The sequence below is a fragment of the Orcinus orca genome, chromosome 2, assembly GCF_937001465.1.
Source record: "Orcinus orca chromosome 2, mOrcOrc1.1, whole genome shotgun sequence".
In the NCBI taxonomy this organism is placed as follows: Eukaryota; Metazoa; Chordata; class Mammalia; order Artiodactyla; family Delphinidae; genus Orcinus; species Orcinus orca.
In genome coordinates, this window is record NC_064560.1 from 114,825,710 (window position 1) to 114,847,398 (window position 21,689).

Below are 21,689 nucleotides of genomic sequence, written 5' to 3' on the forward strand. Positions count from 1 at the left end.
AGATGTTTTTCCATGGTCAGTTCAGAATGGCTTCTTTTTATCTTATTTTGGTTATTATATATTTAACACAACCTAAAAATGCATTAGGATGTTGTTTTTTATAGTACAGTGATGCATTCAACTTATGGTTTACTAAAAAGTTAGAAGTTACGGGCATTTTCTATATGATGAACACAGTTATACAATTAGTTAATCTGAAAGTAGATTTTTGCAGTTAATTGATTGAGAGAACATTCTTTTGTTGAAAGTAAATTTATTAAGCACTTTATTATTTTTTTTAATTTATTTTTATTTTTTGGCTGTACGCGGGCCTCTCACTGTTGTGGCCTCTCCAGTTGCGGAGCACAGGCTCCGGACGCGCAGGCGCAGCGGCCATGGCTCATGGGCCCAGCCGCTCCACGGCATGTGGGATCTTCCCATACCGGGGCACGAACCCGTGTCCCATGCATCGGCAGGCGGACTCTCAACCACTGCGCCACCAGGGAAGCCCTAAGCACTTTATATTAAACCCCGTGTTAAGTGTTTTAAGTGTGGAGATGACAGGCGGACTCTCAACCACTGCGCCACCAGGGAAGCCCTAAGCGCTTTATATTAAACCCCGTGTTAAGTGTTTTAAGTGTGGAGATGAATAAGATGTGAATGTCAAGTTTCTGTGTAACCTGCTCACTTGGAGTTAATCTGGGCCTGTTTATTCTGGTGTATTGTTGAGAGCATTTAAGAAAGCTCCTAGGCACCTCAGGGCTTCATGGTATCTGGTTTGTAGGAGACATGCATCAAATGCTTGTGGGATATATGAATAAATCACTGATAGCCAAATGGGAAGACTAATGAAAAGAAATACCCTGAACTGTGAGGAACCAAGTCATTCTGAAATGGTTAGTTGTAGATAATGTCAATATAGCTAGTAAAGATAGAATCTCACCTACAACTCTTTCCTTTACAGATTGGGTTAGTCAAGGGGTGTAATGAACAGTATCTAGAATGCTAGGAGTCATTTAAGGAATATTAGAACCATTAATAAAGCCAAATGAGACATCTTGACCTAATTGATCTGTTTTGAAGTAGATCCCTAAGTTGCCTTCAGTGTTTATGACTTCAATAATGGTTTTGCATCCTTTGTTTACCTTATTTTCCTGTGTCAGTTTTCAGAGTTCATAGCTAATGGAGAGAAGAAATTTTATGGCTATTTTACCATCATGGTGGAATAGTCCTGTGCACCGTTCTTTTTTCACAGGAGTGAAATTATGATGAGAAATCTTGTAAGGTCATATACTCGGTCACCTCATTTTCACCCTTCCCCACATATCTCAGAGTGTCAAATTATGGTTCCCCCTTGACACACGCACACACACACACTCACACTCACACTCACGTATACACTTGCTTACTTGATATGGTTTCTTTTTTTTGACATGGTTTCTTTATGTGCTTGATTTTCAGGGGGAACTTGCTGCATTTTCCAAGCACTCAAGATGAAGAGGAGAAGGGAAAATTAGAAGGTGACCAAAGGACCAGCCAGAGTCAACAGCCTATGAAGCCCAGTAGTCCTATCAAAGACCCTGCTTCTCCTACCTCCCTGGAGATGGCCACACAGGAGCCATCCAGTCCTCAAGGGGAAGCAATGGAGACAGATATGCCAGAAGGCCAGAAAGAAGGACAGAATACCAGTCAGGAAAAATCTAGTGAAGCCTTGATTGAAAGGCCCAGCCAAAATAACGTAGGAATCCAGACCATAGAGCATTCCCTCTGGGTCCCCGAAACTGTTTCAGCAGCAACTCAGACTGTAAAGAATGTGTGTGAACAAGGGACCAGTACAGTGGACCAGAACTCTGGAAAACAAGATGCCACAGTTCAGACTGAGAGGGGGAGTGGTGAGAAACCAGTCAGTGCTCCTGGGGATGATACAGAGTCACTCCATAGCCAGGTGAGAGAACATACAGGGTACCTCAGGGGCCCTGTTTTCAACTTTCTGGATTCCCAGAGAATTTAAGTTGTGGTACTTGTACTTAATGATAATTCTTAACAGTTTTATACAGACCAGTGGTTAAAGGATAAAAACAATTCATCCAGGATTGGGATAGGGTAGTGAAAATTATGGGTAGCTATAGCCAATAAGATAATCTTTCAGGGAAATGGAATAGTACTAGAGTTTGTCAAGTAGGTCTTTACTGGAAGAGAAAGCCAGGAATATAGTCTGGGTCCTGTAATACTTTTCTACATTCAGTCTTTCCTTCTGCCATCATTTCTCATCCTCCTTTATAACCATAAGAGCTAATTGCTTGTCCCCCAAGTCTATTTAACCAATGTTCCCAGGAACTGAGAGAGTAGAAAGTAAAGGAGGAAGGAGTAGAGGAAGCATGAAGGATAGTTTATCACAGTATTGTAAACAAAGAACACTAACAGGGAAAGTCCCCAGGTGACCAGGGACTGCAGAAAGAGGCTGGGAATAGACATACTGGGAAGAAAAGGTTTGGGGCTGATGAACGTGAGACTGGAAGAAGAACAGCTTCTTGGGAATAGAGTAGGGAAGTGTAGGTACTAGTGAAAATTGAGTGGGTAAGAAGTGGTGGTAGTAATGTACATGCTAACAAGAGGAAGTTCATAAAATTCCATTAGTAATAGTGGTTAAATTGCCTTTTCAGTTGCTCTGGTAGATCATCTTCACTTGGGATCTGCCTAGGAAAGCTTCACTAGTGATGTGCCTCACATTCGAATGGTCCAAGTTGTTTGTTTTATAAAAATAAAATAATTCCTATTTATTGAACACCTACAGTATATCAGCATTGTGCTCAAGACAACCCATGAGGTTGGTATTATTATTCCCATTTCACAGGTAAAGAAACCAAGCTGAAGAGAGGTTAAGTAACTTGCCCAAGATTTTGCCATCAGTAGGTGGCAGAACTGGAATTTGAACTCAGCATATCTGACTTCAGAATCGGTATTCTTTTCATTATGCTATGTTGCTTTTCTGTTTTTAAATCACAGCTTGTGTAGTCTTGTTCTGTTTATCCATGCCTCTCCAAAAATTCTGTTTATATTAGCCTTTTATAGTAACACAGCCTCTGAGACCTAAGACCTTATCAATTCAGGAAGATTCAAAATAGCATAGCCTTTTGGATATAGGGGCTGTAGCACATCAGACCCTATTTTGCAGCTGTTTATTTTCGCCCTTAATTTAAAGTGTTTGATTCTGCCACATAGTAATTAGGTTTCTCTGCCTTTATAAAAAGAGTTTATCTTAAAGACAGCAATCATGTGGGTGCCACTAGATTGTATTTTCTTTTACTTCTTCATATTCTCCCTCTGTCAAATAGGGAAATAATTTCTGTTCCTGTCTCAACATGATGATAGGAGCCAGTGAGCCAGAGCTCAGGCTTTGGAGTCAGACAGCATCTGGATGTTGTGAAAGTTGAGATAAAGTTTGCAAAGCTCTTAGCACTGGGTCTGACACACAGTAAATGCTCAATATGTGTTGGCTACTGCTACAACCTATTGATTATTATTGTTTTAACTACTACTACTGCAGCTGTTACCAGCACAACCACCACTTATGCTGTACTACTACTATGTCATACAGAGTGAAATGACATATTTAAGAGCTAGTTGCTCCTGCTAAGGAAAGAAAAGTGCTAAAAAAATACAGATGCAGATTGGGTACAGAGTTTCTGTTGAGAAAGATAAAAAAGTTCTGGAGGTGGATATGGTGATGTTTTTACAATAATGTGAATGTACATAATGCTACAAACTGTTTATTTAAAAATGGTTAAAATGGTAAATTTTATGTTAAGTATATTTTACCGCAATTAAAAAATATAAATGGTGGGTACAGTAACAGAAATTGGGGTTGATGTGCCATCTTTTGAAGAATGGTTGGAAAATGAGGAACGCTGTATGGAGGTTTTCCAAACATCAGTGCTTTTTTATCGCTTGCAGTCTGGGTAGGACTCAGTTCAGTACTCAGAGAAAAACATAGGCAGCCTACATTTGACATTCCTTAAATTTCCATTTATGTGTCAAGTGGGCCTAGAGCCAGGTTTTCTATGAAGTGAAAGTGCGGTTTTATTTTTATTTTATCTTCCCTTAATTATAACAAGATCCTCGAGCTATTTATCTTTACAGAAACCTCTTTTCAGAAGACTATTTGAAGAGAGTAAGCATAACTTTCTTTTTATCTGCCCTTTTTCCCTTCTCTCCTTTCTTATTCTATCAGACATGTTTATTTAGGTATGTCTCTTGAAGTGATCATTTGTCTGGCTGTTGTAATGGAAGAATACAGGGAGGCTTTTTGGCCGCATTTCAGGGACATATAAAGCGCACTGAAACCTTTTAGACCCCTGTGTGTGCAGGCAGGAAGTCCAGGCTGCCATGGCTCTGATACACCCTGATGACTGACGTATGCCCTGACCATTCATTAACCAGAGTTGTATATACAGAAGTATTTTAAGGAATTGGTTGAATAAGTTTCCACGCATTTTATTTTATTTATATTTATTCACATAATTTTAGTAGATATTTCACCCCTAACATGAAGTTGGAGTGCAAATTATTCAGAGAAATTAGGTAAATTACTACCACACTATCGGGAAAAAACCAGACTCATTATTGCAGTGGTAAATATAACTCTTTTGAAAGACTTAGATACCTTGACACTGACTGCAGAAAGTAAAATCAGTCTACTATAGGGGAAATAAGGTGGGAGAAAAAAGTGTGCATTTTCTTTCACAATTGCAGAGCCATGGGGTAGAAGGGGGGTGGGGGGCTTGGATATGGATAAATGTGATCTAGGTGTTATGAGAAAACATGTAGGTAACAGTTGTCATAAAAATGTAGGGTCTTATTTAAAATATATAACTGATTATGGTGCAACTAGATATGAAATCCTAATTTGCTAATGTTCTCTGTTTCTGGACACTAGCTCAACTCTTTAGTTACAATCTCTTACTTGGAATAGATCAAATATTTCATATTTAATTCTAGGAGAAATCAGTGTGTCTTGTTCCAGGTATAAATATACCGTAGTTTTCACTTACTAATGCAGAAAAAACAGACTGCACTGAGACTAACAGATGTTATTGCTTTATATAAAGTTCTAAAGAATGCCTTCCATCTGAAGAGCCTGTTGTAAGTGTAAACTTGAATGCTGATTGACAAGTCGGCAACAAAATCAGAAGGATTACAATCTCAATGTGCTTTTAGGGGGTCAAAGTTTCACTTAAATATCCTAGATATAAGTGCTAGATGTTATGCTTTTAATTTAGGCAGGAATAGGTTGTTTTAGGTGAAACTGATACAGACTTTTCCTAGCCTCTGGCTAGACAGCTGGTCCATCCCTAGTGTTACCTATAGGTGAATAGAAACAAAGCAACGGGAAAATTCCATCACATTAGATTCATGGAACCTCTGAACAGTGCTCATCATGAAGCAGTTGACTTGTGATTCTGACAGTTTGCGGTGAGACTCTCTATTTTTTATCATAGGGAGAGGAAGAGTTTGATATGCCTCAGCCCCCTCATGGCCATGTCTTGCATCGCCACATGAGAACAATTCGTGAGGTTCGCACACTTGTCACTCGTGTCATCACAGATGTGTATTATGTGGACGGAACAGAGGTAGAAAGAAAAGTAACTGAGGTAATGTACACTGTGGGTCTATGTGGCAAATTTTTTTCAATAGAAGAATTACCCTGGCTCTCTACCTGCTCCCCTCTTCCCTATACAACTAGCTACTAACACTGTTTTCTTTAATCCTTTTATGAGAAAGTATAACAACTGGGCTAGAGTTCTGAGTTCTGTCTTTCCCAACTATGGGTTTGCTGTTTGACCTCTGGTCACTTATTTAACCAATCCCATCATGCACTCTGTATCTATAAAGAACAGATTGATAAATCTCTCTCATGTGTAAAGATTTTATGTGTTTAAAAAAAATTTTTTTTAATTGTAGTTGATTTACACTGTTGTGTCCATCTCTGCTGTACAGCAAAGTTACTCAGTTATACACATAGAGACATGCTTTCTTTTTTATATTGTTTTCCATTATGGTTTATCCCAGGATGTTGAATATAGTTCCCTGTTACGTGTTATTTTTAATCCGTGGAAACTAATGAAGTGTAGAACTCCCTGCTTAGCTGCATGTATTTTCTCATCGTTTCTCACTGTTTTCTCACGTGTTACCATTTTTTACTCATTGGTCTTAGTTTCCATTCGTGTGTGGTTATGAACCCGTTAGTAGGAGATGTACCTTTTTTTTTTTTAATTATTTAATTTATTTTTTTGGCTGCGTTGGGTCTTTGTTGCTGCGGGGGCTACTCTTCAGTGCGGCGCGTGGGCTTCTCATTGCGGTGGCTTCTCTTGCGATGGAGCACAGGCTCTAGGTGCACGGGCTTCAGTAGTTGCAGCACTCGGGCTCAGTGGTTGTGGTGCGTGGGCTCTAGGGCTCGTGGGCTTCAGTAGTTGTGACGCACAGGCTTAGTTGCTCCACGATATGTGGGGTCTTCCCAGACCAGGGCTCGAACCCATGTGCCCTGAATTGGCAGGCAGATTCTTAACCACTGCGCCACCAGGGAAGTCCTGGAGATGAACCTTTATTTCTTAGTAGGATTCATTATGGACTCATTCCCAGTGTCAGCATTAATATTGGTGTTTATTGACTGTTATAGTGTACAACGTTGTATGCTGACTTTGTTTAGATCTAATACTTGCTGAGGTTAGAGAGATTTTCTAGAATTAAAGATCTGGCACTTTTTTCTTGGTATATATGTTAATATCTGGGAACCATTTTAGTAATTGATAAGAGGCATAGCTATGCTATTCCTTAGTCAAGCACTTTTCTTTAATTCTGCCAGGTAGCCATATAGGAGGTTGTGCTCAGGGAGAATTAAACTGGTGTATAGTTTTATTTATTTTTTTTGAAATTTTTAAAATAAATTTATTTATTTGGCTGTGTTGGGTCTTTGTTGTTACGTGCGGGCTTTTCTCTAGTTGCGGCGAGCAGGCTTTCTCTAGTTGCGGTGAGCGGGGCTACTCTTCATTGCGGTGCGCGGACTTCTCATTGCAGTGGCTTCTCTCGTTGTGGCATGCGGGCTCTAGAGTATAGGCTCAGTAGTTGTGGCGCACGGGCTTAGTTGCCCTGCAGCATGTGGGATCTTCCCGGACCAGGGCTCGAACCCATGTCCACTGCATTGGCAGGTGGATTCTAAACCACTGTGCCACCTGGGAAGTCCAAAACTGGTATATAGTTTTAAGTGGAACATATTATTGCTATTGTTCATTATTGGGCCATTGTGGCCCTCATGTCAGAAAGGATTTTATATTAGTTTGAGAAATTGTCTTTGTTTTTTTTTTGGCCATGCTGTGCAGCTTGCAGGATCTTAGTTCTCCGACTAGGAATTGAACTTGGGCCCTCAGCAGTGAAAGCATGGAGTCCTAACAACTGGACCGCCAGGGAGTTCCCAATTCTTTATTTATTATACACTAAGTTCCAGAAATAATTCTTTTAAAACGTTGATTTACCTTCAATTTTATGTTTACAAAATTTTTTTCAGTGTTATTACTATTTTGGAAAAATTGTGAGCTTAGCAGCTTTATAGAAAAAATTTGCTTTCATGAAAAGTTTTTGTAACTATTGTAGTCTACACTGAACTATGTGCCAGGTACTAGTTTTAAGTGTTAAACATATTACTTTATTTAATATTTTTTATGGTGCTTTCTAAAGTATATTTTTGGAAACAGCAGGCCTGCTAGATACTCTGAGAGGGAAAACAAAGTTCCATGGTCATAAATACTAAGTTTGAGAAAACACCTAGTGCTGTAACTGCCCCCTCCCCCACCATGGAGATTCAGAGTGCATATTACATTAAAGGGTCTAAGAAGCCCTCCAGTAAAGATACCTATTTTGGGACTTCCCTGGTTGTCCAGTGGGTAAGACTCCGTGCTCCCAATGCAGGGGCCCAGGTTCAATCCCTGGTCGGGGAGCTAGAGCCTGCATGCATGCCACAACTATGAGCCCACATGCTACAACTAAAAGATCCCGCACACCACAACAGAGACTCCACAACTAAGAACCGGCGCAGCCAAAGTAAATGAATAAATATTTTTAAAAATCTATTTTATTGTGTAACACAGCATTTCCTAAATTTATTTGACTATTGAACTTTTTTTTTTTGCGGTACGTGGGCCTTTCACTGTTGTGGCCTCACCCTTTGCGGAGCACAGGCTCCAGACGCGCAGGCTCAGTGGCCATGGCTTATGGGCCCAGCTGCTCCGCAGCATGTGGGATCTTCCCAGACCGGGGCACGAACACGTGTCCCCTGCATCGGCAGGCGGACTCTCAACCACTGCGCCACCAGGGAAGCCCAGCATTTTTTAAAGTAATGTGTATTATACACCTATGTTACATAGTTTGGGAAACACTTGCCATAATTAAAATAGTAATAGCAAATAACATTTATTGAGCACTAGCTATATGCCAGGCACTCTTTTTTTTTAATTTTTAAATTTTATTTATTTTTTACACAGCAGTTTCTTATTAGTTATCTATTTTTATACATATTAGTGTATACATGTCAATCCCAATCTCCCAATTCATCACACCCCACCACCCCACCACCTTCCTCCCTTGGTGTCCGTACGTTTGTTCTTTACATCTGTGTCTCTATTTCTGCCAGGCACTATTCTAAGGACTTTTATGTGATTTAACTCATTTAATTCTCACAACTAAGCTGTGAGGTGGATATTGTTATTCCCATTTTGCACTCAAGAAACTGACATAGCAAGTTAAAATCACTTGCTTAATGCTACAAAGCTAATAAACAGAGGAACTAGAATTCATCCCAGGCAGTCTAATTCCACAGCCTGCATTCCTAACTACTACATTGTGCTGTCTCTTGAGAGTGAAAGGGATGTGTGTCAAACGGAAGGTGTGTGTAGTAGTTCAAAAGAGGAGGAAACGTGTCTGAAGAGAATTTTGATAAAGCCTTTCTGGGTGAGGGCCAGAAAGTACTTGAGTTGGACACTGAAGCTTTTAGATATTGGGAGATACAGGGAAAGGGTGTTCTATATAGAAAGAAGGCTTGGTGAGCAAAGGCACAGAGGCAGAAAGTTAAGAGCACAGATGTGGGAACAGTACACTTGGTGGGCAGCCCAAAGATGTGTAGAGGTGTGAAGGTGGACAGGTTGACGTCAGAGGATTCTGGGAACTTTCCTTCCCTCATCTCTTGTAGCCTTTGTTTATCATATTTTAAAAATTTTATTCATTTATTTACCAGCAGCTTCTTTTTTGCTGTGTTCCTAGCACTATGGTGGGCACTGAGACTAAGAAGATAAAAAGACAGGGTCTCTATTCTCTTAGGAGCTTATTTACACTTGACATGCAACAAATCCAGAACTTGTGGTTGCTGTAGTAGAGGTATGGAAAGATGTGTTAGAAAGAGGGGCCAGAGCCTGCTAACTTACCTGAAGGTGACTAAAAGGCCTCACAGAAGATGTAGTGCTCAAAGTGCGGCAGATGAGATCGAAGGGCAGGGGAGAAGGACGCTGCAGGCAGAATGAAAAGGTTTGTAAATACGTAGACAGCATGGCATGCTTAATGAATATTTAGAATGTGACAAGGACGGTAGGGTAGGGAATTGTGAGAGAGGGTGCTCTTGAGGATGGTAGGGGCCCAGAGCATAAGGCTTTGTATATCATAGAAGAGAGTTTAGATTTTTATCTTTTGTGTGATGGAAAGCCTTTAAAGAATTTGGGGGAAAGGGATGACATGCTCAGATTTGCATGTTGGAAAGGTCCGATTGGCAGCAGTGTAACAATTGATTGGAATGGGAGAGGTTAGAGGCATAGTTCAGACAAGAGGCAATGAGTGTCAAATTAGGACAGTGGTAGTGGGGATTGAGAGGAGGGAAATAGATGTAAAAAAATACATATATAGAAGGTGAAATTGACAGACTTTGGTGAATTCCTACATGTGGGGATTGTGGGAGAGGGAGGAATCATATATGATGCCTGGGCTTTTTGCCTGGGCAGATAGATGGTGGTACCATTTACTGAGAGAATATAAATAGGACACTGGTTTGAGAGAGGAGATCCTTCATGCAGTAAATATTTACTGAGGACCTCTTTTGTGGCAGGCACTGTGCTATTTTGAGGATAAATCCAGGAAAGAAGGTGGTCACTACTCTGTCTTAATGTGGCCTCTGTAGTCTAGTAGGAAGGACGCACAGGAAAAAAATAAGCAAATACATTAAAAAGATCATGAGGCCACCTTGGAGCCTGGGCCCAAGTCATTATAAGAGCAAGGGCTCAACTTTTGAACAGTTGCAAAGGCAGGTATAGTTAGCTACTGTTCTTTGGGCCTACTCTCCAACTGAGACACAGCCTGGAGTCCCAGCCCTCTAGGCTGGTCTTGCCCCTGCTCATTTGCCGTGTCCAAGAGAAGGAGTTGACTTAAGTTCTGAGCTCTCAGCACCTGCTTTAGTCAAGTGGCCTTGGCAGATTATGCTGACTCACATCCAGCTAAAGAAGGCAAGTTGGATGATAGGAGATGGTGACTGGAGAACGGTGAGATTTCTGGAGGTGGTGCAGCTTCTGGTAATGACCCTGGTAGTAGCAGATGGCTGAGGTAGAGTAGAGGAAAAGGTTAATGGTGGTAATTAGATCAGGAAAGATTGTTGCTGGATGGGTCATCTGATGGATGTTAGCCTCGGAAAATGACGGTGGAAGGGAGGCTGTGAACCAGGAGTGTAAGGTGTTCATGCATGAAGAGTCAGTAATTGATAGAATGTTGGTGAGTAACAATGAGGGAAGGAGAGAGTTTAACAGAATGGCAAATAATGATTTGGTAGGAGCAAGAAGTGGGGAGTTAGAAATGATCTGTTAATGGCAGTGGGGAGCAAGGAGGCCTCTCATCTCCAAACTCTTGAATTGAGGTTTGGTTGAGAAAAACCAGCCCGTGCTACAGAGAGCTGCAGGGGATATGAGTTACACTGGGGAGGTCCAGGATTCATTCATTGAAGGCAAGGAAATGAAGAGAAGATGACAGATAGAGTTTTGGATCGGTTAAACTGCAGGTGTCCCTAGTACATACAAGGGGAAGAGTTTAGTAGGCATTCGCATCCGTGAATTTGGAGCTGAGTCATCATTGTATTGTTGGTAAACAGGCCGGAATAAGTCAGGTAAGACTGGCCAGAGAAAGCATGGGAGAGTGAGGAAAGGAATGAGAACAGAGTCCTGGGAAATACTAATTTAAAAGGAATAGGCAGAGAAAGAGGAACCGGAAAACAAGTGCAAATAGAAGTAGCTAAAGAGGTAGAATGAAAGGAAGAAAAAGTGACTTTATAGATTTTAGAGGAGAAGAGATTTTCAAGAAGGGAGTGGTCAAAAATAATCATTTAATCATCTTATAGCATTATTTAAAACATGTGTGCATTGCATACTGTCTCCCAGAGAGATTTTAAACTCTTTGAGGGAAGAGTCTGTCTTAAACTTCTCCATATTTTCTCTGATAATTAGCACAATAAGGCATGAACAGGCTAGAGTAGGAAAGCAAATGTGCAGCACCTGTGCTGTAATTTCTCAATCCTGTGCCCATAGAGGACATTGCTGATTGGTCCTAGAACCTTTCCTCACTAAACCTGGGAATTAGCCTTAGTGGCTGCTTAAAACTGAGCTCCAGGCAACCACTACCAATCCATCAAAGTAGGCATGCGAGTGAGATAAAGTCAGTTTGATATTCCTGTCCTCTGTAGATACCGGAAATTCATATATTTTGATTATTGCCTTTTTGGTTTTCATTTTGGTAAACAGTGATACCATTATATAGCTATTTTTGCCTATAATTTTTAATTTCCTTGATCACATATTGAAAGGTAATAGAAAATATCTAATTTCAAAAAACATGTAAGGCTACCCACTGCTATAATCATGTACCCAGAAGGGCTCCTAACCACTTCTTCCTCTAACCTACCTACTTCCTTACCTTTCTTCTGTTAAACAGGGAATTTCCTGTGTCCTCTGGGTTGGAATCCTTGCTGGGTTCTCAGCAGCCAAAGGTTGTGAACTTGTCCAGTAAAAAGATAATTTAACTTAGCTCAGGATAGAGGTCTCTTTCTTCTGATCTAGTACCACCTTTATTTTATTTTTTATGGAGATATGTATTCCCTGTAGAATGCACAGGTCTTAAATGTTCAGTTCAGTGACTTTGACAGTTATATGTGATCACTACTCAAAGCAAGATATAGAATTAGTTCCCTCCTAATTCCCACCTTTCAGAATTGAAATTTCTTGCCATTTAGGATTTTCCAACCATCACATGAGCATTATATTATTGTGGCTTTTTTAAGCTCTTGTATCCATTTCTTCCCTGCAGGAGACTGAAGAGCCAGTTGTAGAGTGTCAGGAGTGTGAAACTGAAGTTTCCCCTTCACAGACTGGGGGCTCTTCAGGTGACCTGGGGGATATCAGCTCCTTCTCCTCCAAGGCATCCAGCTTACACCGCACGTCAAGTGGGACAAGTCTCTCAGCCATGCACAGCAGTGGCAGCTCAGGGAGAGGAGCCGGACCACTCAAAGGGAAAACCAGTGGGACAGAACCCGCAGATTTTGCCTTGCCCAGCTCCCGAGGAGGCCCAGGAAAACTGAGGTGCAGACAGGGTCTCCAGAGAGAGAGCCACAGCAGGGGCAGGGTTGCTGACGTTTTAATATCACGGGAAAAGGGGAGTAATGGGAAGTCCCCGCATCCTCCTCCTAGGATAAATCAACTCCTCTTCCTCCCCTTTCGTTCCTCTTCTATTTTGGGTTTGCATGGGAGGTAGGGTGGAGCCCTCTGGGAGGCAGACTTCCTGAGAAACTGTAGAAAACAGGTGAGGGGACTTTGGGAAAGCTGGCACATATTCCTGTCCCCCAGCCCCCATTTTCTGCAGCCTATGAGTGTTTTGGTTGGGAGTACAGAAAGTTTGGGGTAGCGGCCCCAACTTGACACATTCCCTAGCTTTTTGTTTTCCTCTACAGGTATCCAGAGCCTGAAGTACAAGAGAAGGCAGGGCAGAAATGGATGTGCTGTTTTTGAGGGCAGCAGTAGGAAGCTTTGTCAGGAGGGAGTAGACTTGCATAGAAGGATGTCCTTTACTTGTTACCCTGTACTCCTGCTCCCAGCTGATTGGGTGGTGGGTGTGTGGACCAGCTTCCTGCTGCCCTGGAGGCTCGGCACGTGTTGGCCTGGCATGTAGTCTGAGGACCAAGGGGAGACTGTGAAGAAAGGATCCAGTAGCAGGTGCTATCAGACTAACCTGTCTTCATTCTCTAGTCCTAGAAAAGGGGTCAGTCAGACAGGGACGCCAGTGTGTGAGGAGGATGGTGATGCGGGCCTTGGCATCAGACAGGGAGGGAAGGCTCCCGTCACGCCTCGTGGGCGCGGGCGAAGGGGCCGCCCGCCTTCTCGGACCACTGGAACCAGGTACCCGGGTAGTGTGAGATACACTTAGTCTATGACTTGTTCAGAAAAAAAGGGAGTAGAGAGCAGAGAGGGGAGTAGAGAGTATGTGGGGTGTCAGGAGGGAGAAGAGGGGCCCACACTGACCGGGGAGTGGGCAGGGTTCAGAGTGAGGCTGCTGAGACACCAGGCTTCTGCCTGTGATGGGTTAGCAAAGAATGGGCTGGAGACCCATGGACAAAGGAGTGGGAGAATTGGTAGATAAGTACTGCTCTCTGCTTATTCTCACTGCCTTCTCCTTTTTCTTATCTCTCTTTAGGGAAACAGCTGTGCCTGGCCCCTTGGGCATAGAGGACATTTCACCCAGCATGTCGCCAGATGATAAATCCTTCACCCGTATTGTGCCCCGCGTGCCAGACTCCACCAGACGAGCAGACATGGGTGCTGGTGCTTTGCGTCGAAGCGACTCTCCAGAGATTCCTTTCCAGACTGCTGCTGGCCCTTCTGATGGCTTAGATGCCTCCTCTCCAGGGAACAGCTTTGTAGGGCTCCGTGTTGTAGCCAAGTGGTCATCCAATGGCTATTTTTACTCTGGAAAAATCACACGAGATGTTGGAGCTGGGAAGTATAAATTGCTCTTTGATGATGGGTATGAGTGTGATGTGTTGGGCAAAGACATTCTGCTGTGTGACCCCATCCCACTGGACACAGAAGTGACAGCCCTTTCGGAGGATGAGTATTTCAGTGCAGGTAATAAAAGAGGCAAGACCTCTCTTAACACCTCTCCAGTCCTCCAGTACCAACAGCGTTCACTGCAGCCTGAGTACTTTTCTGTGTTCTCTAAAGTCGTATTTCATTCTTAGCACTGGTTACTCTCACCCCTGGCTTTTTTGTTCTTCTTTATTGCTTGTGTATTTTTGAATAAACTTATTTTTGAAAAATTTTATATATGCAGAAAAGTTGCAAAGTACAGAGTATTAGTAGTATATAGAGTTCCCATGAACCCCTCACGCAGCTTTCCCTTTTCCCTGTTGTTAACATTTTACGTTAGCATGGTACGTTTGTCAAAACTAAGAAAACTACCTTGGCTCATTACTATTAACTAAATTCCCAACTTTTTTGGATTTCACCAGCTGTTCCATGTCGTTTTTCTGTCCCAGGATCCAATCCAGGATTACTGTATTGCATCTAGTCTTCATGTGTCTTTTTATTTTCTTTTTTTTTAAAATAAATTTATTTATTTATTTATTTTTGGCTGCGTTGGGTCTTCGTTGCTGCACGCGGCCTTTCTCTAGTTGCGATGAGCGGGGACTACTCTTTGTTGCAGTGCGTGGGCTTCTCATTGCGGTGGCTTCTCTTGTGGACCACGGGCTCCAGGTGCATGGGCTTCAGTAGTAGTGGCACGTGGGCTCAGTAGTTGTGGCTTGTGGGCTCAGTAGTTGTGGCTCACGGGCCCTAGAGCGCAGGCTCAGTAGTTGTGGCTTGCGGGCTCTAGAACACAGGCTCAGTAGTTGTGGCACATGGGTTTAGTTGCTCCACAGCATGTGGGATCTTCCCGGGCCAGGGCTGGAACCCGTGTACCCTGCATTGGCAGGTGGATTCTTAGCCACTGTGCCACCAGAGGAGCCCCCTCATGTGTCTTTTGTTCTCTGATCTGTAACAATTTCTGAATCTTTTCTTGTTTTTCATGACCTTGACGGTTTTGAGGAGTACTGGTCAGGTGTTTTTTGAATGTCCTTCCGTTTGGGTTTGTCTCATGTTTTCTCTAGATTGGCGTTATGGGTTTTTGAAAGGAATGCTGCAGAAGTGAAGTGTCTTTCTCAACACATTGTATGTGGGAGGGCAGTATGTGACATCCAAAGGGCATCTCTGCTGATATTAACCTTCATCATTGGTGAAGGTGGTGGTTGCCAAGTTTCTCCATTGTAAAGTTAGTGTTTTTCCCTTTCCATTTTCTATTCTTTCACCACTGACTTGTAAAGTTACTGCCTTTCTTGATGGGAACCTTAGGTAGCTGAATGTGGCAAATATATTGAGATATTTTTGCTTAGGAGGAGGTTGTTAGTGCTGTGTTTGTATGTCTGCACACCCACCACTTACTCTCTGGTTTGGAAAAATGGTGCCTTTTTTTTTTTTTTTTTTTAAAACCGGTACAGTTCCCTGTACCGGTAATGGTGAGAGATTTCTGTCTGTTATGACTGTTTCATGTGCCCATTCTTTGAATATATTGCCTCTTTTCTGTGAAGTAATTTGGGAATACATGTTTGCATTGAGTTTGTCATTTAAAAACATCCTTTTTCTGGGGGATTTTTTGGAACAAGGATTGGTATATAATGGGCAAAAATGCCTCTATTGAAGTCTCTTCAGACTTTCTCGTGATCTGGACTCCTGAGTAGTTGCTCTTTGCCCCTTTATTTCATTGTTATATGGGCCACTTCACCTTCTAGTTCTGGATAACACTTAGCTCCATGTAGCATCAGTTAGTAGCACATGGATTGAGATCTTTTATGACCTGTGACCTAACATAGTTTGTATCAAATGCATTTGTTCCTCTTTCTGGTGTGAAGCCTCTCTTGGAGGTCCACATTAGGCCCTCTTAAGAGAGAGGCAGTTCTCTATCCTGAGTGAATTATGGCATACAGGGGAGGGGATTCTGTGTCCCATTTATTGAGGCTGTCTGCTAATGTTAACACTAGACAGCTTCTAGTTCTAGTAGCTCGTCATTAGTGTGAAGTGTATTGTTGGCCTTGGGCTTCTTTGTGCTCTTGAGGGGTCTTTTTGATTTAGAGACTTAAGCCAGGAGATGAACAAGCAAAGGGGAAAGAGAGTGATTCTGTGGCATAGGTGAGGGAGAGAACCAAGGCCTACTTTCTCCTCTATCGTTTTTTCCCCCTTGGTGCATGCTCTGGGTTTCTTTAGCCCTTCATTTAAGCACAGGCTAATGGGAGAGAACAAATGAACCCTTCTGTTCATAGGAATGAAAAAGTATTCACATTAGTGCCCTGTTTTTATATCGTATGTGTGTTGCATTTATGTTTATATTTATATATGTATCTTTTTTATAGGATTGGAAATGGGTCTTGCCCAAGATCACACAGCTTGGTGGTAGCAGAATTAGGCCTAGGCTCAGGTCTCCTGAATTCTAGCCCAGTTTCCTTTTATACCCCACATCGTGTTCCTTCTAATCTAAAGCCCTTATCTTGAGGTTCTGAATCAGAACAAGAGCAGAAAAGTAGATAATAAGGAGGGAAGATTAGGGAGGAGAGGCAGGATTTATTTTTTTCCTGTCTCTGGTCTATATCTCTATTTTGATTTTGCTACACAGACACATGCTTTCTCTCTTTGAATGATGTCATCTTTCATCTACAACTTAACTCAAGAATTATCACCCAGCCTCCAAAGAAACCAAGAAGGAAAGGTTTAGTAAAGTTGTAATGGGACTGTTTAACAAACCACATGCCGTTTCACTTCAAGAACCATTTGAACCGCTAACAACCCACAAAGGCTGGCTTTAGGAAGCTTTATTTTATAACTAAAGGGCTCCTTCTGCTGAGAAGCTTCACGGTCCAGTCCCTGGGTGGTGTCTACATGTACCCTAAGTGGTGCGGTGTCTGGGATTGACAGCCAGGGTTCTGTGCAGCCCTAACTGCAGTCCTCTGTTGTACCTCCTCTAATTCCCTGACTCAGGCCTGCTCTGAGTGGATGCTGAACAGCCTAAACAGCAAGCCGGTTTTTTGTTTTTCCTACCCAGGAGTGGTGAAAGGGCATAGGAAGGAGTCTGGAGAGCTGTACTACAGCATTGAAAAAGAAGGCCAAAGGAAGTGGTATAAGCGAATGGCTGTCATCTTGTCCTTGGAGCAAGGAAACAGACTGAGAGAGCAGTACGGCCTAGGCCCATATGAGGCAGTGACGCCCCTCACCAAGGCAGCAGATATCAGCTTAGGTAAGACCTCTGCTTCCTGAACAGCTAACTGCCTCTGGACCCTGGCCTGCTTGTGGTAGGAGGAGTGGTTTTTAGAGCAATCAGTAATGCTTCCCTGAATCTTATCATTCCTTGGTCGTTTATGAGATGGTAATGAGCCAGTTTTTTTGGAGCCACTTCATAGCTCTGTTTTCTCGCCAAGACCAAATAGTAAGTCCTCAGATTTTTTTTGGCCTACCCAGTTCTATAAGGGACCCAGCACATTTTAGTCATGGCAGAGACTGAAACAGAAAATATGGTGGCCTTAAAAGAGGCTTCCTGCCCCCATGGGAGGTGGGGGAAAGGGTGTGGCGGTCTCTGAATCAGGCTGTGCCCAGCTTCTTGGCGTTCAGGGCCTCAGACCATGGGAGTTGACTCACCTGCGGCTTATCCTCCCATAGACAATTTGGTGGAAGGGAAACGGAAGCGGCGAAGTAACATCAGCTCCCCTGCCACCCCCACTGCCTCCAGCAGCAGCAGTACAACCCCTACCCGAAAGATCACAGAAAGCCCTCGTGCCTCCACCGGAGTTCCCTCAGGCAAAAGAAAACTTACCACTTCTGAGGAGGAACGGTCCCCTGCCAAGCGAGGCCGGAAATCTGCCACTGTGAAACCTGGTGAGTGCTCCCTTTTGCCTCATTCTCCCTCAGACCACAGCAAATGCAGGGTCAGCTGCTGGAGAGACGGAGCCTGATACACGCAATGGCTCCTCCGTCCCAGTTACAAAGCTGGAGTCCTGCACAAACCTCCATCTCCCAGCAGAGTCCAGTTGGGTAGATAGGAAGCCGGGTCTTGATTGGCAACATCCGCTGACCCCTGTGTTGGTTCTAGGAGAGAGAGGAAATGTAATGCATTTGAGCAGATTCAAAATAGGTGAAATTTTTCTTAGACCTCTTCCTTTTCCTGGCACCATTTCCGTCCAGAAGCTCTGCTCCCCTCTCCCTTGTGCTCAGGGCCCTTTGGCTTTCCCGGATGTCCTATTGAAAGCCAGTACCTTGGCTTGTATCTCCCCTCTCCCTACCTACCCCCAAATAACCCCTTTCTAGTCCCTCAAGTCATATTAATAGAGGAGTTCAATCCATTTATTGTTTACTGGGTCTCTGCTGTGACCCAGGCCCAGCCACTGTGGCTTCTGGAGACACAGAGGTAAAGTCCTCAGAGTCTGCCCCAAGGGCGCTTTCTGAGTCTCGCAAACTGAGGAAGTTCATTGGTTGTTACATCGTCCTGGCACCAGAGCTGCTTTTGTTTCCTGTGTATTTGAGTTGTGTCATCTCCATATCTATCTAACACCTCTGCTGTGTTTCAGGGTATGTGAGGCATGGAATTAAGTGCGTCATACATACTACCTCATATAATCCCTATGAGGTATAGGTGCTAGAATTCACTTTATAGTTGAAGAATCTGAGGCACAGAAAAGTTGGCTAACTTTCCCAAGGTGACACAGTAATCCAGAATTCAGACTCAGGCAGTCTGATTTTGAAGCCCAGGCTTATACATGCTACATCAGACTGTTCTCTTGCTGCTGGTTTTATTTTAGGGAGGCATGACCTGTCTGTCATCTTAGCCTCCTAATGAGCCTACGATTCAGCTTCTCCAAGTCAGGTATTTGTTTTCTTCTCGAGGATTTATTGGGGCACTCCGAGCATGGGTGTTCTGGACTGGCTGATTCACTTACCTACTCCCAGGTGTTGAAAACTGGGGCAGTTGAAGCAGGCTGTTTTGATATTGTTCCGTCAACACGTAAAAACACTTTATTACAAAGTTCTGTGCACTGTTCTGGTGAGGGTCAGGGATTGGGTGGGAGTATCTGCTGGGGACATTTCTTGGTGAACCCACTTTTTCAAAGGCTGCTTCAAGATATCACATATCCTGGGGAAATCAGGGCACTGGGCAGAGGAAGTGGGCTGAAGATTTCCAAACATTTTTCACTTTTACTTTATCTTTGTATTAGAATCACCTTTTCTGCAGATGACCTCAGAAGTATTTGGTTTGGCTGTATAAAAACAATACTAGTTGATTTTCACTTATGAAAATAATGTATACATTGTCATGACTGTAAAACTTAAATACATAGAACTTCTGTGCACTGCAAACTTGTTCCTAGGTTGTTGGCCATAGGATTGGTCTTTGGTTTATAGCTCAAAAAAGTTCATCAGGACACTGCCTGCACATCCCATCGTGCCCAGGAATGGTCTGTACCCTGTGCCTCTGTCCTTCCCAGGTGCAGTGGGGGCAGGAGAGTTTGTGAGCCCCTGTGAGAGTGGAGACAACATGGGTGAACCCTCTGCCCTGGAAGAGCAGAGAGGGCCTCTGCCCCTCAACAAGACCTTGTTTCTGGGCTATGCCTTTCTCCTCACCATGGCCACAACAACTGACAAGTTGGCTAGCCGCTCCAAATTGCCAGATGGTCCTACAGGAAGCAGTGAGGAAGAGGAGGGTAAGACCCTAAGAAGCCCTGAGGGCTCTAACATTTGTACTTCCTTCCTTTCCATTCACTTTATGAACCATCTGTAGAGGAGGAAGAGCAAGTGGCAACTGGAATCACGGTCAGGGAAAATTAATTTAACCCTGCTTCTTGGTTTATAGACTATTCTCACAGGATTCCTTTTAGTGATCAGTTCCTCAAAACAATCCTGTGAGGCAGACGGGAGATAGATGTTACATTTTATAGACGCGGAAACAAGCTTGGAGAGGTCAAATAATTGCTTTTTATCCACGATAATGGTAGACTTGGGACTTAGAACCCAACGTTCACTTTACCTACTACAATCAAATCATCCATGTCAGTCAGGTTTCTGAATGCCCTGCCATCCTTCCCATTTGTGTTCTAGGGGCTAGAGTGAAGTTTATTCTCTTGAGGTCTGTGTGTAAGACTGGGAATGTGAGGTACCCAGTGTCCCAGGGTGATTTCAGAGAAAGAGCCTCTAGGCCTTTTCAACTCTTGTGTTTCAACCTTAAACTAAACCTACACATTTCTATGTTGTCTGTTACTCAGGGTTTGAGTAGACTTGCAATGGGGAGAGGTAGAAATTATTTGACATGTCTAAAGAGTGTGTGATCTAGGAGAGAAAACTGGGCAGGTACAAATATACATTGTAATATAAGTGACTGACAGCAGTGCAGTACCCAAATGTGTCTGCAAAGACTAACAGTCCAAATGGAATGATGTTCTACAAGTTAGAGTTCTGACTAATGCTGAGTCTTGCAAGAGGGAATCGAATCAGGGAACATCGTTATCAGAAAATAGCACCAACTGCAGATCTGTGATGGTTGGCGCTTCAGGTATGTGGATGATTTTCTTTTAAATTTATTTATTTTATTATTTATTTTACTTTTGGCTGTGTTGGGTCTTCATTGCTGCACGTGGGCTTTTCTCAAGTTGGGGAGAGGGGGCCACTCTTTGCGGTGCACGGGCTTCTCATTGTGGTGGCTTCTCTTGTTGTGGAGCACGGGCTCTAGGCGCACGGGCTCAGTATTTGTGGCTCGCGGGCTGTAGAGTGCAGGCTCAGTAGTGGTGGCACACGGGCTCAGTTGCTCCGCGGCATGTGGGAATCTTCCCGGACCAGGGCTCAAACCCGTGTCCCCTGCATTGGCAGGCGGATTCTTAACCACTGCACCACCAGGGAAGCCCCTGATTTTCTTAATTAACCAAAGCTATATCTCACCAGCTACAGCTATGTGGAGATCTGTTCAGGGACGTGGGAAGGGTGGTCAGGGAGTTGCAATTGAGGTTTATACTATCTGGAAGGTGCACAAACAGTCGTGAGTATTGAGGCTTTAGGGTGTGGGAGCAGGTGTAGAGTGGGGGGGTTTCAAGATTAAGTGTGGATCAGGCCTGGTTTGTCAGACAATTCAGATAGGTACAGTGGGAAATGAGGTGTGTGAGGAGTTTCCTAGCCAAGAATGTAGTTTGACTTTGATCATAAGGGATTGGGAGTCCCTTGAGGTTTCTGTGAAGAGGTGTCATGGTATCAAAACAGTGTTCGTGGTCTGGTTTTGCTTTCACAATATTGATGGACTCTAGTCTTTATTCTTCAGCACACTCCTAGCCCTTTCCTAGACCAGAACTTCACAAAGCAGCTCTATAGATGTTTTATTTGTTGATTAGTACAGCATGCCTAAGAAAGCTGGCTTTGGTATGAGATGCAAACTGTCAAATTCCTTCAAAATCTGTGAGCCTGTGTGAGATTTAATAAACCTGAGAATTCCCTCCATTCCCCTTGGCAGATATATCACATGTTTTTAATCCCATTCTTGTAACCATGTGTGAGGGGAGGTAGGTTTTGTCTAAATGAGGAGGAATTTGGACA

At 43.2% G+C, this 21,689-nt stretch overlaps 1 protein-coding gene across 9 annotated transcripts in view; it reads left to right on the forward strand.

The window, feature by feature from the left end:
- The window catches only part of TP53BP1 (tumor protein p53 binding protein 1), a 68,685-nt gene that overhangs the window by 42,584 nt on the left and 4,412 nt on the right, over nucleotides 1-21,689 (forward strand). For 7 of the 9 annotated variants that reach the window (XM_004273930.4, XM_033435627.2, XM_049705389.1 and 4 more), the window contains 8 exons: nucleotides 1,441-1,924; nucleotides 5,478-5,630; nucleotides 12,358-12,629; nucleotides 13,293-13,442; nucleotides 13,738-14,168; nucleotides 17,170-17,361; nucleotides 17,781-17,996; nucleotides 19,601-19,816. In XM_004273930.4, the coding sequence (XP_004273978.1) occupies nucleotides 1,441-1,924; nucleotides 5,478-5,630; nucleotides 12,358-12,629; nucleotides 13,293-13,442; nucleotides 13,738-14,168; nucleotides 17,170-17,361; nucleotides 17,781-17,996; nucleotides 19,601-19,816 (2,114 nt within the window). The remainder of the gene's footprint in view (nucleotides 1-1,440; nucleotides 1,925-5,477; nucleotides 5,631-12,357; nucleotides 12,630-13,292; nucleotides 13,443-13,737; nucleotides 14,169-17,169; nucleotides 17,362-17,780; nucleotides 17,997-19,600; nucleotides 19,817-21,689) is intronic. The other 2 variants (XM_033435628.2, XM_033435629.2) reach the window with 2 other exon arrangements.